The 16,686-nt window shown below is 52.5% G+C and overlaps 1 protein-coding gene across 1 annotated transcript; it reads right to left on the bottom strand.

Annotated features, from left to right (window-relative positions):
• Positions 1 to 565: 565 nt before the first annotated feature.
• PRELP (proline and arginine rich end leucine rich repeat protein) lies at positions 566 to 5,387 on the bottom strand. Its single transcript, XM_016215723.2, has 2 exons — positions 4,370 to 5,387; positions 566 to 1,962 (listed from the first exon to the last, which is right to left on the bottom strand). The coding sequence occupies exons 1-2, from the start codon at positions 5,331 to 5,333 to the stop codon at positions 1,787 to 1,789; spliced, it is 1,140 nt and encodes a 379-aa protein (XP_016071209.1). The 5' UTR covers positions 5,334 to 5,387; the 3' UTR covers positions 566 to 1,786.
• Positions 5,388 to 16,686: the final 11,299 nt, after the last annotated feature.

Below are 16,686 nucleotides of genomic sequence, written 5' to 3' on the forward strand. Positions count from 1 at the left end.
AAGGAGGCTAGGATATAATGGCTCCATTTTCTGTAAATTAGCAAAAAAGATGAGAGAGTGGAATGGGAACTTCTTGAAGTTAGGGGTCGAGCTTAATACGATTTCTTAAACATCTCTGGACCTTTTCTAAACCCATCTTGAAGGGAGGCACCGTGCACTCTCATTTCTAGAACATCCTACCGGCAGCGCCCCTAGAGGCAGTTCAGAGGAAGGCGAAGGTGAGTCAGACCCTGGGGCCCCGGGCTCCCTTGAGACCAGCCAAGCTGTACCTGGGGCAGGCAGGGAGGGTGGGAACTTTGGGGAAGGGACAGTCGAGACACAGAATAAATAACTGCAAGGGAAGGGGATAATATTTAGGACTTGTCTTGCATTTGAGCAAGGTCTGAAGGGTGGAGCCGCAGAATGGAACATGAGTGCGAGAGGGGCCTTGAAGTGGTTTACAGATTGTGGGAGCTGAGAGCAGAAGGCCCGGCAAGTTGGGACAGCCGGGAACACACTACATCCTCGCCTGGGTCCCCGAAGGTTCCCACCGTTGCTCACCCATGATGGAATGAGCCTCCGGCCCCCACTCCTCCTTCCCAGCTCAGGGCCACTGTAGCTCTGTGCCCTTTAGGCCCCACAGGAGAGGAGACCATGCACATGGCCCCTGGCCCTTCAAGTTGGAAGTCCTTGATCTTGGAAAATCTCCCCCAGGGAGGTGAGGAGGAGGAGCCATCTGTGTCCTGTATCAGCCACCAGGTGTCACTGATGTGTCTGTTAGAGGGGAGGCCAATTTGCACACGTGGAAGAGGCTTCTGGTAGATTTCCAGGTGCCCACCCCTTCTTGTGGGTTTCTCAGGAACCTTTCTGGGGACAGAAAGGATTGGGTCATCCACACTGATAGAGAACAGATGGCAGGGCGGGGCTGGTGGCTCTGTGCCACGGCTGTGGACACTGTGTTCCCCAGGCATTAGGCCTCTCGTTCAGAGTGGCCTGGGGAGCTGCAGCACCCATTTGCATCCCCATGGGCCTATCCCAGGCTCTGACTCCCCCCTTCTCTCCCTGGCTGATTCCTAGGTTCTGAGCCATTCCTGCTCTTCCTCTTGGAATAAAGAGGCCCAGTTAGGAGGGTGTGAGCTGCATTCACCTGGAGAAAGAGGCCCCAGCTCCCCATGAAGACTAGGTCAGATGTCCTCGTGGGAGCCCTGACCCTCTGCCCTCCCTTGGCCATGCCCTTGCACTTCCTTTCTGGAGAACACAGCTTGGCAGAGAGCCAGCTTGAGGTCCTTTCTGGCAGAGAGACAGTTCAAGGTCCGGTGTCAGCAAACAGTTGGTGGAGCAGCAGTTTTGCAAGACAGATCCTTGGCCAATGGGACCTGGGTGCTTTGATGCTTTGGGGTGAGAGCTGTCCACGAAGGAGGAGTCTCCTGCAGGACTTTCTGAGCCTCACCTCAGGGCTGCCCCCGACCATTTTCTTGCTTCACCAGGACCGAGATCCAGATATCAGTCCAGGCCCAGACTTACCCAGGAGTGACAGGGGAGACAGGGAGAGAAGGGACTATAAAATCCTCAAACAGACATCTGTGCTTCTGGGCCAGAAGTTTAAGTATACAACAGGTGTCTTTGGGCTGGGTGGACCCAACCAAGGCCTGGGAAGTCACGATCTAGAAGCTTCCTGCCCCAGGAAGGTTGGGTAGGAAAGGCAAAGCTGGGAGAGTGACAGGGAGATAGAGAAAAAGAATGGTGAGCACAGCGCCCGGGCCACCAGCATTCAAGTGCCATCGAGGAGACCTGGGCAGAGCAAGGCCTAGATGACCACGGACTGCAGCAGGCGGAAGCACATCATGAGGTCCATCGGGATGGGCGGCTTCAGGTAGTTCCCATCCAGCCTCAGGTAGCGGAGGTGCGGCACGTTCTCCAGATCCGAGGAGAAGTCGTGGAAGGTGACCAGGTTGTTGGGGCAAATCTGGGTCCCGTTGATCTCTATGGAGAAAGGAGGGGAGAGGTGAGCAGGAGAGGAGGGCAGGGTCAGGACAGAGGGGCTGCAGGCAGAGGAGGAAGGAGAGGGTGGACGACTGAGGGCCGGGACTCTCGAGCTCTGGCCGGAATTGGCTGGCTTTAGGACTGTGCGATGGTGGGTGAGTAGACCCTTACCTCCAGGCCTGGTGTACTCATTGTAAAATGAGTTAAGTTGGAATTGATCCACAGTTGTTCTTAGAAATTCACTCAGAGGATTCATGGAGGAAGTAAGCCTTGAACCTTCAACGTAAGGTGGGATTATAGCAGGGGAGACCTGGGGGATGGGCTTCGGATAGAGGAACCTATTTGAATAGAGTCTTGGAGGCCCGAAAGGCCATGAAGAATCTGGGAGTAGAAAGCAGCACAGTGTGATGAACCAGAGACTGAGCTGGAAAGGTGGGTTGTGGCTCAAAATTATGGTCGGCTTTCAAATATTTCACTAAGGGTTGGGGCTTGCTCTTCAGTCTGAGGAATGGTGCTGAGCAGGACTGTCATTTCGACAGGGATGGCAGGATGTGTGAACTATGGCAGCCTGGGGTGTGAAATTTGGAAGGGGTCTGTGATGAGGTTTATGTCACAGAAAGGTGAATCTAGCCTCGGCGTGGAGAGAGTGGGTGGGGTGAGATCTGGAGCTGGCAGGTGGATGTGGGGGTTTCCTGTGGCCTGGCTGGGAGGCGTGTGGGTGGACAGAAGATGGTCGCAGTAACTGAAACGGATGACAGGAAGGGAAGGGGGTCTGGGGAGGGCACGGGGCCCCGGAACACGCTGAGCCTGTTGATTCTGACTTGATTACTGATGGAAATCTGATGGCTTTTGAATGGAAAATGAGATTTCCTTTTCTCCTTCCCTCTTGTTGGATGACATCAGATGTGTCATCTTCTAAATGAATTTTCCTTCTCCCAAAGCCTTGCCTCATTTGTCACCTGTGGGGCCATTGCTTTTCTCTCTTCATCACTGGAGTGGCAGAAAGGGCCCTGACATAGATGGATTTTCTTATAGCCTTTGTCACTTTGGGCTGTCACCTGACCATCCTGATGCTCAGTTCCCAGACCTGTGACATGGTGAGAGCGGCTGTGATTTTTCTGAGGGTGACCTCAGGAGGCTGGCTGTCCCAGCAGCCTGTTCCTGCACACCCGGGACAGACCTGTCCTGGGGGTAATGTGTTGCCTCAGTTTACTCCCTGCAGGGTAAAATTAAACAGTTTCCCTTTTCCTGGGTTTGTTTCTTGCCAGATTTTGAAAAGCCCCTCTCACTCTGTGTAATTATCCCAGACGCGTAAACAAGCCTGTTCTCCCCACCACTTGTTTCAAGATGTAGAGACTTGACCATCTCTCCCATCCTTTGGCTCAGAAACAGGATTCCTATGATTATTTGGAGGGGGGGCACACCTCTTTCCCTTTGGTCCGCTTCATCCCTACAGCTGCTGCATTCCTTGTGGGGGTATAGCCTGATTTTGTTCAATATTAATACTGTCTCCTTAGTTTCTAAACCTTTCAGCTGATGCTTGGCTCAGAGCTGACATATTTGATAGAAGCAAAATTGCGACTTCTAGTCTCTTTTTTTGGGCTGCAATTAATACCTTATAGCCCAGGACCCTGTAAATGCAGCTCAGGCAAGTTCTGCCTTAAGTGTACCGTCTGACACGACTAAATAGTCCAGCTTCCCAGATCGACCCAGAAAGCCCCCACCCCACCCCCTTGGCTGCTGCATTTTCACCTGTTGCAGGCCCAGAATATACAGAGGTGGCAAAAGTTGGTTTACAGTTGTGAGTACATGAAACAGTTTATTCTTGTATTATTAATTATTGTATTATTTATTATTATTAACCTCCTTTTGCCCTCCCCTGTATAGCTGCCTCTCTGCGTGTACCCTTTACAGGTGCTTCACACCCAGGCACAGATTTGGGGGATGCTGCATGTCACCGCTGCCAGTTCCTGCGGCTGATGGGCCTGGGACACTTCAGGGTGGGCGTTCAAATGTCACTGTCCTGTTTTTAGGAGAATGTCCAGGACTATAATCCATGCCTACCTTACCAACAGGCTTGGAGGGCAAAGAAGCTGGGGCTGATGAGAAGAGATGGAGGAAGAGAAGTGAGTGACCTCCAAGCATGGCACTTGGGCACTGTGTCCACGTTAAACACTTAAACCCCCACATCAGCTTCATGAGAGGCATTGTCACCATTCTCACTTTACAGAGAGGGCAAATATCTGCCCAAGGTCATGCAGACAGTGAGTGGTACAGCCATGATTGGAAGTCCAGCGCCAAGCAGGGTGTGTTTTGCACCCCCCCAACCCTGAGGCTCTTGAGAAAGGGCTGCAGTGGTGAGTCCCCAGCCTCCCTCCCTGGGGCCTGGCCCTGCCCCCCCACTCACTCTCGATGCTGTTGTTGTTGAGGTACAGGTGCTCCAGCTTGCTGCTGATGGCAGGCACGTTGCTGATCTTGTTGTGTGACAGGTGGAGCACGAGCAGGTTGGAGATGTTGAAGGAGTTCTTGGGGAGCCCCCTGTCGGAAAGCTTGTTATAGTTAAGGCGAATGAAGGCAAGGTTGGGGAAGGCCTTGAAGTACCCGCTAGGGATTGTCTCGATCTTGTTGCTGTCCAGGTAGAGCTGGTGGATGGCTGTGGGGACCTTGGGTGGCATCTTTCGCAGGCCGTTGTGCGCCAGGTTGAGCTGCATGAGGCTTTTGAGGCCCCGGAAGGTGTCCGGCTTGAGGACGCTGTCACTCAGCTCGTTGTGCTGGAGGTCCAGCAGCAGCAGGTGCTCCAGCTTGCTGAAGGCACCGGGCGGGATCCTGGAGATCCTGTTCTGGCTCAGCCTCAGCTGCTCCAGGTTCCGGGGCAGGGCGGAGGGCACCTCTTCCAGCTGGTTCTTCTCCATGTAGAGGTACGCCAGGCTCGGCAGTTTGTCCAGCACCTTCTGGTCTATCTTGCGAATTCGGTTGTTGTCCAGGTTGACCCACCTCAGGCCCGAGGCATTCTTGAAGGACTCCACCGGGAGCTCAGTTATGAAGTTGTTCTGGAGATAGAGGTAATGGATGCGGGGTGGGATGACAGGGACCTTTCTGAGGTTGCGGCTGTCACAGTAGAGGGCAGATGGGAAATCATAGGGGCAGTAGCATTCCCGGGGACAGTCAGGAAAGACAGACGGAGGGCCTGGCGGGAGGGGAGGAGGCAGGTCTGTAGGCTCCGATGGCTCGTGGGGCTGAGGAAATCTGGGTGTGGGCCTGGGCCTGGGCCTGGGCCTGGGTCTGGGTCTTGGTCGTCTTGTTGGCTGACCTTTGGTCAAGGAGGCCAAGATGAGGAGGAGTGAGAGGAGCAAGGAGAGAGATGACCTCATGATCTGGGTGATGCACCTGCAGGGAGGAGATGCCGGAGGTCATTAGCCTGTTGGGCCTCAGCAATTGGAGGCCATGTCTTTGCAGTTCAGGTTGGCCAGGACGGGTTCCAGGGGAGCTGGGGGGACCAGTGGAAGCATTTCCTTGTTTGCCTGTACCTAGCAGGTGAGAAAGTAACAAGGGCTTGAGGGTCTGGATTCCCTGCCCAGAGGCCTAGCCACTCAATGCGTTCAGCCTGCTCTGAAGAGTGCGAGCCATCCTGGCAGAAAGCACACCGCGCTGTGAACCAGGAGTCCCGTGGCTTGCTCTCTAGCCCTCAGTCTCCCTGTTTGCAGCATGCGAAAATCATTCCTGTCCTTATAAGAGGGACATTAGGATATATGAACTATAGAGTCCTGGGCTGTTACAATCTGGAAGTGTCCTTAGAGATCACACGGCTCAGTAGTTTTCAAACAGTGGCCCAATTTCCCATTTCTATGGAGCCCTCTGAGGGAGGGAGACCAAGGGGATAACCCTGGGGAACCCAAAGCACTGTCTCTCAACCAAAGCATGCATTAGAAAAATAAAGTTGGCTTGCTAATAATTGGTTTGAAATCCACCAACAAAGTGCAGGCTCTACTGTGCGTAAAAACTGAGTCCTGGAGGGAAGAAGTGGCTTGCCAAGGCCAGGAGGCAATTTGATAGCAGACTCAGGACAAAAGCCCAGGTCTCCTGCCTTCCAGTGTGGGGCTCGTGGAGGTCTTGGAAAGGAAGGAAAGTGCTTCAGACACGCGTGTGTTCCCCCTGCTAGTCCCTTATTCGTTGTGCTCAGCTCAGTGAACACTGGGCTTTGCCAGCAGGATACATACCAAGAGTTCTCCCCAGATGTGCAGGCTTCCGGGAATGTAAACAAGGACGGGCTCAAAAGCTGTGGGGAGACCACTTTCACTTTTGTGTCTGGTGTTGCAACTCTTTTTGTTTGTTTGTTTTAAAATATGTTTTTATTGATTTTAGAGAATGGAATGGAGAGGGAGAGAGTGATAGAAACGTTGATGAGAGATAAACATGAGAGAGAAACATTAATTGCCTGCCTCCTGCATGCCCCCCACTGGGGATCGAGCCCACAACCCTGGCATGTGCCCTGACTGGGAATCGAACCGGGAACCTCGTGAGCCACACCGGCTGGGCAGCATTGCTGCTCTTATATCCACTGGAGTTGGTGATGTTGAGGTATCAAGAAAAATTTCCTGCTAGCCTCAGTGACATAGCAGAGTAGGTTGCTGGAGGATATTTTGGGGTTGCCCTTTCCATTGTCCCCAATGACCCCTCAGATAGTGGTTTTAATTAAATTAAGCTGGGGAAATAGCAATAGACCCAGGGTTGCAGACACATAATGGCAGCTCCCACAGGCCTCTCTCCAGAGCCCTCATCCTATGGCACCCCCTCTGGTCTCCAGGCAGGGTGGTCATTCTCACATTGCTTCTCCTGGCCCCTCTAGCTGCTGCTTCCCAATTGTGGTGTCTACCCGCCCCCTGGGATCTGGGACAGCCTGGGGATGCAGGTTCTTGGGGTTCTCTGAGATAGATTGGACTGGAGTGTGTCCCCAGCTGTATCTAGACCCTGTGATCACTGCCTCTGTTCGGGCCACCGGCTCTCTTTCCTTAGAGCCCGCACCAGCTTAGACTCCTCCCTGAGTGACCAACCGACGCAGTGCTGGCTTCTTGCTGGCTTTGCTCAAATGAAGACAATAGAAGCCCCGCACCAGCTGCTTAGTCCCCAGGCCAGGTGCTCAGAAGGAACTGAACATAAAAAAAAACACGGGAAAGAAGGCAGGGCTCAACCCTCGAGCTTCGGAGGGAGTCTCCCACACTTTTCACACACACCTTTGACTTCCAGCCTGCACAGGCGCGTGCGCACACACACACACACACACACACACATGCACACATGCACTTCTCCTGTACCATACACATAGCAAACTCTCATTTGCATGTACTCCCTGTGCATGTGTGAGCCCTTAGGTAGTACACTGAGTATGGGAAGGAAGGAGGAAAGGAGGGAGGGAGGGACGGCAAACAGACAGACACTAGAGGAAGGGAAGGGTAGTCAGCAGCCTCTGTTGCTCTCCACCTCCCTCTAAAGTGGTCTCTTCCCAGGCCAGCCACCCCAAGGGGTCCAGGAGGGCTATTTCCCTGGGCCTCCTGTCACAAAGGAACTTGCTATTAGGTTCTTGGCTTTATCTACAGGTGAGGCTATAACAGTGTTGGGGACACACTGGAAGGATGGAAAAGACAGTCATCATAAAACTACACTTGGAGTCCTGTGGCCAGACCAACACCACCTGATGAACCATGAATTAATATTTTATAAGTCCTGTAATTTTCTTGAAAATAACACCATCATTTTGCATATCAATTTTAAGGAGGTCGTTAAAGCATTTCTATGCTAAAAACAAACATTTTTAAAAGCCCCGATTTTTGTGAGCCTGAATTTTTTTGTTTTGGCATTCATTTATTGTCTTATCACCCAGAAACCTGAAATAAGCAAGCAATCCTCATGATGTGAGAAGCTCTGCCCCAGAGAGGCCCCCCAGTACTGCCTAGGGCTCCCTTTTCCCAGCATTGCCTTTGTCAGTAAAAGCCTCTGCCAGGTACCGGGCTCTGGCCTAGCAGGAAACGCTTGTCCAGAGCGTCTAGCAAAAGCCCACTCCGTGAAGCACAGTGACTCAGGCCTTTGCTCAGGGTGTTTCTTAGTAGCTCCAGGCCTGAGTAGCCCTGGTCCTCACTGTCAGGAGTGACAGAATCGCAGGTCAGCCACAGCTCTACCTGGCAGACCAGCTTCCCACTCCTTCCATCAGAAAGGAAGACGGGCTTTCCTCTTCTCCATTTCCCTCCCAGGCCCCCAGGAACTTCTACGATCTGCCCACCAGTCCCTCTGACCCTTTTACATTCCAAACCTCTGGGGGCCGGCCAAGCTCCTCCCAGAGCATTCTCCCTGCCCATGCTTCTTTCTGGAGGAAATAGCGTTCATTTCTAAGGCTTTTCTCGTTGGGCAAGTCCCCTTCCAGCCGGAGCAGGACTGTCCCGAGGGAAGTCCTTACTGCACAGCTCTGGCAATGCACTGTGATGTCCCAAATCCCTGAAACCAGACCCTGTGTGACAGACTGGAAGTCCCTGAACTCCATGGGGAGTCATAGTTCCCCTCCCCAAAAGCCCACAGTCACACTTTTTTATGCTTCTGCCTTCCACTTCCAGAACCTTCTGTCCAATCATAAGCTCTCTCAGGGTGGGTCAGAAGTGTGTGTGATTTTTAAGTTTCTGATGTTTTCGCAAGCACTTCTCCCCACCACTCAGCTTTTTGCTGGCTGCGCTCAGAGCTCAGCTGCTGAACGCCAGTTGACCACCGGTCATCCCTGGCCTCGGGCAGCCCTTCGCTAGCCCTGGCTCTCAACATGCTGCTGCTTCATACGGGAACTGCAGTTGTTCTGCCCAACTCAAAATTCAACCTCTCCCTTTAAGAACACTTCCTAAGAGAGTCTGAAGCGTGATTTCAGTTCCAGTACTGGAGATCTGGGCTTGAGTCCTGGCTCTGCCCCTCGCCCCAGGCCCCAGGCTCCACATCTGCCTGAGGATCAGATGAGGTTATGTACATGAAGGCACGTCATAGTGCATAAGCTCTCTGCAAACGGCAGTTTAGTTTATTCATTGACTTGTTTATAAAAGAGCAGACTCTCTAGAGACTCTGCTAACCCTCATTTCTATTTAGCTCATGAATTCATTCATTTACAGTTCCAACACCCAGACTGGTGCAATGTTTAGGCTCAGGGCAGGGCTAAGTTGAGGTCCACATGGGTTTGTCATGTCACTGGGAGAAAGTTTAAGGGTAATTGGCTCTGTGTGGAGAGTCGGGAATTGGGGTTGGCTGGGAGTGAGCTTGGGTGTGTCTCCTCGGGTTAAAGGATTACTCCACACCACTTACCGGCATCCTTTCTTTCTTGTCAGATTTCCCTATCTAGTTGGTCACCCCTAGACTTCCATGGCTAAACCCAGCCACCACCCTGTCCTGGAAAATAGGGTTGCCCCTGCCCCAGAGCCACACCCATGACATCGGCACGGCCCTCTTTCTCTGTTCCCACCTTTTTGTTCTAAACTGACTTCTGGAAGCCACCCTGAAGCCCAGGAGGGACTTGGAAGCCAGAAGAATCAGGTGGTCTCTGCCCATTTCTTAGCAGAGGAGTGAGGCAGGCCCACCCTGGTTGCCTGGGACCCTTCCAAGGCTGGTAAGCAGGGCCTGTGTGGTCCCGAGGCAACGAGAGGGCTGCCATGGGGACATGATGAACTCAACCCATCACTGATGCAGCTGCTGCTTTCTAGGGGTGCAGTCAGCACAGGGGTGAGCCTGACTGGGGCGGGGCGGGGCGCAAGCTAGCCAGGGGTGGAGGCTTCTCAGCCCGTCCACCACTACCTAGTGGCATGAATCTGCTCTCGGTCTCAGTTTCCTTACCTGGAAAAGGGGGATAACAAAATTGTCCCCGTCCCTGTATTCCTCACCCAGTTGTTGTCAGAAGCAAGGATGACAAGTAACTAAAATGCGCTGCAGATCAAAAGGTGCTAAAAATCAATGTAATGCTCTGGTGGAGAGACCTTGCAGGTGGGTACTAGTTCGTGGATCCCACCCCCTCCGAGCAATTTCACACAGAGCAACTTCCTCTGGCTGGGAGCGTGTGAAACCACACTGGGGTCTCAGAACCAACTAATTGGGGAGACTATAGAATCCCCCAACCACCTGGACCACTCACTCTGCCCTCTAATTCACCCCCCCCCCCACCACACCTTCTGCAGCAGGTGAAAGGATGCTGGTGAGGGAAGGCACAAAAGTAGCTGTGGAGTCCCATTGTGACCCATGATTTCCTCTCCCAACTTTTCACATCTGGCTTTTTTTTGCCCCTTCCAGCCTTGAAATGCTTCCCTCACATGCCCAATAAATGAGGCTGCCCACTGGGCAGAGCTTGTTGTCCAGCCCAGCTTCTGCGGGAGGCCGTCAGAACAGATAGCTATCAGCAGAAGGAGAGGGGCTCTGGAAGGGATGGGGGGAAGCCCAGCGCAGTGCCTCGGGGGGCTCAGGGCAGGCAGATCAGCAGGTGAGAGGAAGCACAAGCTTTTTGGAGCTATCTTGGGAGAACTTTTTTTCCAGGATGTTCCTCCATGATATGGCTGCAGGTGCTTGCAAGAAGGACAGAGGGGGAGAGCTCACAGGAGATCTTTCCCGTTCCCTCAGCACCAGCTCCCCACAAGAAGGTGGCCCATTTGGGACACCCTGGAGCTCCTTCATTTGACAGTCCTTGTCCAGGAAACCATGACGCCCTCTGCCCAGCTAACACTGCCAGGAGCCCTGGGCTCCTCCATCCCAGCACAGGTCTCCCTCAGGTCCCTGATTCAGGTTCTCAAGCCCTGGCTGACCATCTCTATTACAACAATGACAGATTCTTGGGTCTCTATTCAGTAGGTCTGGAGCAAGGGGTCCAGACTTCTGTATTTTCAGTAAGCCCCCCCAATCCCCTCTCCCTGCTCCCAGATGATTGTGAAGATTGACCATGTCTGGAGGCCCTGATCTAGCCCACCCTTGCGTGCCTTGGGACAACACCCTCTTTGTAGAGATGGTCAGGGGTCACCTATTTAGAAACAAGCCCCATTCAGTTCCCCCTCCAGTTCCCCTCTGTGACTCATTAAGAAACTACTATCTTTTTTCTCTGCCATGAGGACTCCCTGCCAACCTGGGATAATTTTGAAATGAAATAGCTTTAAAGAGATATTTTTTCTGGCTGCCTGCAGAAAAACGAACTGCCTCCTGAGCTGGGGATCAGGACCTCCAAGGATCAGAAGCTGGATTCTTTCTTCTCTCTCTTTCCAAAAGCCGGTGGCTTGGACCAGTGAGACCGAGAAATGCGGAGCTACTGGGAAGGTTCCGTGAAGGTTGGAAAGCCACTTTTTTCTCCCTCCTACACAATTAGGTTGTAAAGAACGAAGAAATCCTTCCAACCCCTGCTCATGTTCGTGTCCGCCTGCTCTGCCTAGACTCAGCACACAGGATTTCCTTTGGCTCTGCCACCTCAGTGGGAAGACACACTTTCTCTTTGCTCTTATGGCTGGAGGGGCGTGTGAGAGGGTGAGAGGCAAGATGCAGTGTGCGTGCATGTGTCTGTGCATGTGCGTGTGTGTATCTAGCCCTGCATGTCACAGGCAGTCAGAAAGTGCAGGTGAATGGGCAGAAGCCTGTGTGCGTGCGTGTGTTTGTGTAGAATGAAAGTGCAGCCTCTGTGTAATGTGTGTGCGCCTGTGACAGTGGGTGACAAGATGTGAGAGGTGCAGGGAACTCGGTCCTTCATTCTGGTTTCTATGGAAATGCCTATTATCTGTAAAAATACTGTGTGCAGCATAACTCACTGCTGCAACGTCTCTACCCAGAAAGTTTGAATTTGCAGCCAGCAAATACACAGGTAGAGGGTGGAGAAGCAGCGAGGAAGACTAGCTTGAGCTCATTTGAGAGGAGACAAGGTGGAAGGAAGGAAGCAGGAGACAGAGATTAGGATAACCTAGGCTGACAGAGCAGGAGGACACTCGCCGGGGGAAGGAGGCTTCCTACCCATCTCCCGGCTGGGCTTACCTGCACACACCTGCCTCTGCTCTCAGCTCTGGGTTAGTCCCCGGCAAGGCTCCCTCCGCTTCCTCCCCCACCCTTCGGTGGAGCCGTGGCAGCAGAGAGCCAGCTAGAAGTTCTGATCTCCCAGTGATGTGAGTGTGCTCGTGTTTGCCTGACTTTTCTTCTACCAGATCCTATTGGGGTGGGGAGGTTAGGTTAGAGGGAGGGACAGGCAGATTGTAGGGAGGGAGGGGAGGAGGGAGGGAGGAGAGAAGAGAGGGAGGGAGCTTGGGAAAGGAGGAATGACAACAATAAAGTCTTTATTTGGCAGCCAAAACTCCCAAAGACTTCATCCACACATCATGCCCACTAACAAACTCATTTTTAATAACATTTCCTTCTGCTGCTGCTGCTTCTGGGGGAAGATTGTTTGACCCATGTTTGGAAAACAAGCCAAAATAACAGAGGAAAAGACATGAAAAGCAAACTCTGTGTGGGCCAGAGCTGGATGGCTGGGTCCATACCAGCCTGTTTATCCCTCCTCCTAACAACTGCCGTGCTTCCCATTGCTCCCCTGGTGTTAAATTCCCAAACCAGTGAGGGGTATGTGACATTTTTTCTCACAATCCTTTCCTAAGTCATCTTCTTTAGGAGGCTGCTAAGGAAGAGGGGCCTCCCTGTGCAGTGAGCTGGCACAGGAGATAGCCTTGGTTTGGCTGCAAGAGGACCAGAGAGGGAAAAGTCTGACCTGGAGTCACACAGCAAAGTAAGACAGAATTAAGATTTGATATCAGACCTAAAGTCACTGTCCCTAACCCAAGTGGACAATGTCAATATCTTCTTTCACCTTCCCCATCTGTATCACACTCAGGAGAGATTTAGGGGCTGTATGAGAATCACACAAAGAAATGGAGAAATCCAAATGTCTGTCCCCTGTCCTGTCATCCCAGAAGACCCATTCAAGTCAGACTATTACCTCAAACAATTTTCTCAATTAGAACACGGCAGCACACTTGCAGTTAAGAAGCAGCCCATCAAAACTTCCTGCCACCCCCTGTTGACTACTTAGAAACTTCAACAGTGCTCCATGGAGAGCTCCATGGTAGCAGGACTCCTGCCACCCCTCCCAATCTGGGGTAGAGGAAAGAACATTAAACTCAGGGCCAGCAGCCCTGGACTATAATATTTACAAGCTATATAATCTTAGACAAGTCACTTAATCATGTGGAGCCTCAGTCTCCTTACCTATGAAATGGGGATAATACCTGCCTCACAGGGTTGGGAGATGATATATGTGAGAGCACTTTATAAACAGGGAAGATATTAGGATTAGGGGTGAGTATGGTGAGCACTAGTCAGTCTAAGAAACAGAAGGAGAAAGAAAACCCCTACCTTCTTTCCCCACCTTGCTTCCCCCCAAAGCATGAGCTCTCCACGCCGACTGGGGGGGTCTTCCTGGAAGGCAGTGCAACCCTCGCTAGAGTCACATGTGCCCGAATGTGCTAAGCTGCTCATGCACTTTACTTTCCATCCCAATGAAATATGTCCCCTTCTGCATACTGAGGTCATCAACCCTGGATTTGCTTGTTTCCCTTAGTGGGTGGGTGGTAAGAAAGGTGAGCAAGATACAATAATGTCAGGGGGGATGGGCAAGAGGCAGGGTAGAAGGGGCTAGACAGGGTGCAGGCGGTGTGACTTGACTCTATTTTTATGAGGCCCCTCCAAATCCTGAGTCCACGCTCATTGGCGTTGATGATGGCCAACTCCAAGCCCTTCCCAAGGCTGTGTCTCCCTCCCTCCCTCCCTCCCTCCCTCCCTCCCTCCCTCCCTCCCTCCCCTGTTTCTTGTCTTTCTCAGTCCCAGGCCAGGCAGAGAAAATTGCCATGAAGGAAAGAGAGCCAGGGGCTATTAAGGAAAGTCTAGGGTGTGCTAATTGGTGGCCTGTGGATCTAATATAGCTCAAGGACTCAATATGTTTTTTGATAGCACATTAATAAAAAAATCCTTTTTATTATGGAAAATTTAAAACATATACACATTTACTCAGAATAGTGTTACTAGCCCCATGTACCCAATGCCCCTTTTCAACTATTACCAACTTATGGCCCGTCTTGTCCATCTGTGCCCCACACTCCCTCCCACAGCATTTGTAGCATCGATGCTTTTAAAAATTGGATTGGAAGCTATTTAGGAAGGAAAACCGCTTCTAGCTCTCACCATTGCCCTGCCTCCTCACTATCTTGTCCCAGAGTTGAGGGCCTAGGTTACCTCACTCCGCTTCCAACCTGCTTGTCCTTGAAGACGTTTGAGGTCACAACCACTGGTCTAAGGACAACAACTGAGAAGTGGTGTGAGCTGGGACAGATCAGATCGCTGTCAGGGAGAGGGTGTCAGGGATTCTCAACCAACCTGCCTTTCTGGTTGCCTTGACAGGGGACAAAATGGCCTCAAGGGTGGGAGCCAGGGGCTGGGTTTTTGAGACCTGGCTTTGCCTCTTACGTGCTGTGTGACTTGGTTCATCTGGCCTCTCTGGCCTCGGTTGATCATTTGAAAATGCGAGGTTGTACTAAGAGACCTCTGGGTTCTCTTCTAGCAACAGTGTGAAGAGAGCCTGAGATCTGGGCTCCGGACACCAGGGCTGAGATTTCTACTCTGCTGCTCTCTGGCTACCTGGTGAGCAGACCTCGATCACACCTGCATCGAAGATGATAACCCTGCCCATCTCCCCCAGGTACACTCAGGACAGCCTGAGGCTCACTGGGAGTGCTGTCTGGGAGAGCACTAGGTGATAACCTGGCTCCATACAGCCAGACCCCGCAACTCCCCCAGAGAGAGCCCCCCGGAGTCTCAGGGATGCCAATTGACTAGCTTCACCCCAAGGAGGCGTTTCTCTCTTCCTCTGTGTCGAGGACAATGTGAGGTAGATTCCAGGGAAAGTGGTGGAAAGTCAAGATCTCCAGGTTGCTGCTGTGGCCTACTCCTAGAAGGGAGCTGGGGTGAAATGTGGGAGCAGAATGGGGCAGGGAGAGGGTGGCAGGGGCCCTGCAATGTGCTAGATTGCAGCCTTGTTACCAGGGAGGCAGGCCCTGCTCATACTTCCACCCAGGAGCTCATTGCCTATTTCACCCTCACAGTAACTGCTGCTGGTTACAAGGGAGTTCTGGAAGCCAGAGAAGAAAGGCCAGATTGTGTCTGATCCTGCCCATAGAAGTACAGAGGTTTCTAGAAATCAGGCTCCTCCCTACCTCCCCACTACCCTGTCCCTGAGATTCTGCCAGGAAGGAGCAGCGTGGCCCCGAGGAATCTTGGCTCAGACTGCCCTGCGGTCATCAGGCTCACAGGGGCTGGTCCTGGGTGGACCCTCGCCTCTCACCAACTGAGGCTCCCAGCCTGGGGTGACTGGGCGACTAGGCGAATGCATAACAGGGAGAAGCTGTGGGAGTCCTGTGGTCTCTTATCCCACTGCCCAGCCTGGGGGCCCTGGGTTGCCTGGGGCCGGTGGGAACCCACAGCACCCGCCGGGGGCTTGGCACACCCTGGGGACTCAGTAGGAGTCTGTTCCATCACATTCAAGAGGGTCAAATAAGGAGGCTCTGTCACTCTTTTAAAAAAATCTTATTACTTTAAAAACATGAATAACTAATACATTCCTCTTGACTCAAAATCCATAAGGTACAAAAGGTTGCACCAGAAAAAAGGCTTCTACCCCACCTGTGTCCCCATCACCGTTTCCCCCAGGAGATAGCACACCAGCTTCTTGTGTCTGCCAGATTTATTTATATAAGAAATGAGTACCAGCAGCTGCATTCTTCTATTTTTATTTATTTATTAAATATATTTTTATTGATTTCAGAGGGAGGAAGGGAGAGGGAGAGAGAGATAGAATCATCAATGATGAGAGAGTCATTGATCGGCTGCCTCCTGCACGCCTCCTACTAGGGATCGAGCCTGAAACCCTGGCATGTGCCCTGATCAGGAATCGAACCATGATCCCCTAGATCATAGGTCGATGCTCAACCGCTGAGCCACACCGGCCAGGCCGTACTTTTATTTTTACTTGGAGGTATGCCTTGACAGTCACTGCATTTTGGTACACAAGGCTCTTCCTCTCCCCCGGCCCCTCTTTATTGACCGGTCCCCCTGTGGACCCTTGGCGAGTTGGCCCCTTCCGCGCTCCTGGACATGGGTCTCACAGAGTTGGCCCAGCCCTGCGCTCCCTCTGTCTGTGCTGGTGGCCTTGGCTACTCATCTGCCCTCTCTGAGCTTCAGTCTTCTCACCTGCATGTGGCAGGTGGCAGCTGCAGTCCATTAACTTAGCAGTTAAATTATCCTAGAATTAAACTTCTATAACAACTTAATTTCTGAATCTGAGCGCTCATGTTACCGGCACAGTAAAAAACTCCACCTGTCCTTGGTGCTCCCCCCGCCCTGTATAGCAGTGGTGGGGGGTCAGTGCAGCCCTGGGCCTGGGTCAGGGGAGGGAGGTGCCTGTGAGGAGGTGCACGTGGTCCCTGGCAGAGTCCCTTCATCCTGGGAGGCCCCTCTGTCCAGCAGCTCTCAGACACTTTCCAAGGCTGTGTGCAGAGGACAGAGACCTGCAAAACTGTCATTTCCCCTCTGCAGACATGCTGGGCCTGGCACTGGGCCAGGGGCTTGGCCCCACAGAGCCTCACATTCTCCCCGACCTGGCCCTAACCAGGGGCCATGTCTTCTCTGGGGGAGGAATCTTCCTTGTCT

The sequence above is a fragment of the Miniopterus natalensis genome, chromosome 19 (genome assembly GCF_054644295.1).
Source record: "Miniopterus natalensis isolate mMinNat1 chromosome 19, mMinNat1.hap1, whole genome shotgun sequence".
Taxonomy (NCBI): Eukaryota; Metazoa; Chordata; class Mammalia; order Chiroptera; family Miniopteridae; genus Miniopterus; species Miniopterus natalensis.

Excerpts from the sequence above, each read along its gene's own strand:
- PRELP (XM_016215723.2), bottom strand. The coding sequence starts at position 5,333 with ATGAGGTCATCTCTCTCCTTGCTCCTCTCACTCCTCCTCATCTTGGCC. Across the intron at positions 1,963-4,369 it reads CAACAACAACAGCATCGAGA|AGATCAACGGGACCCAGATT; the intron begins GTGAGTGGGGGG and ends CTTTCTCCATAG.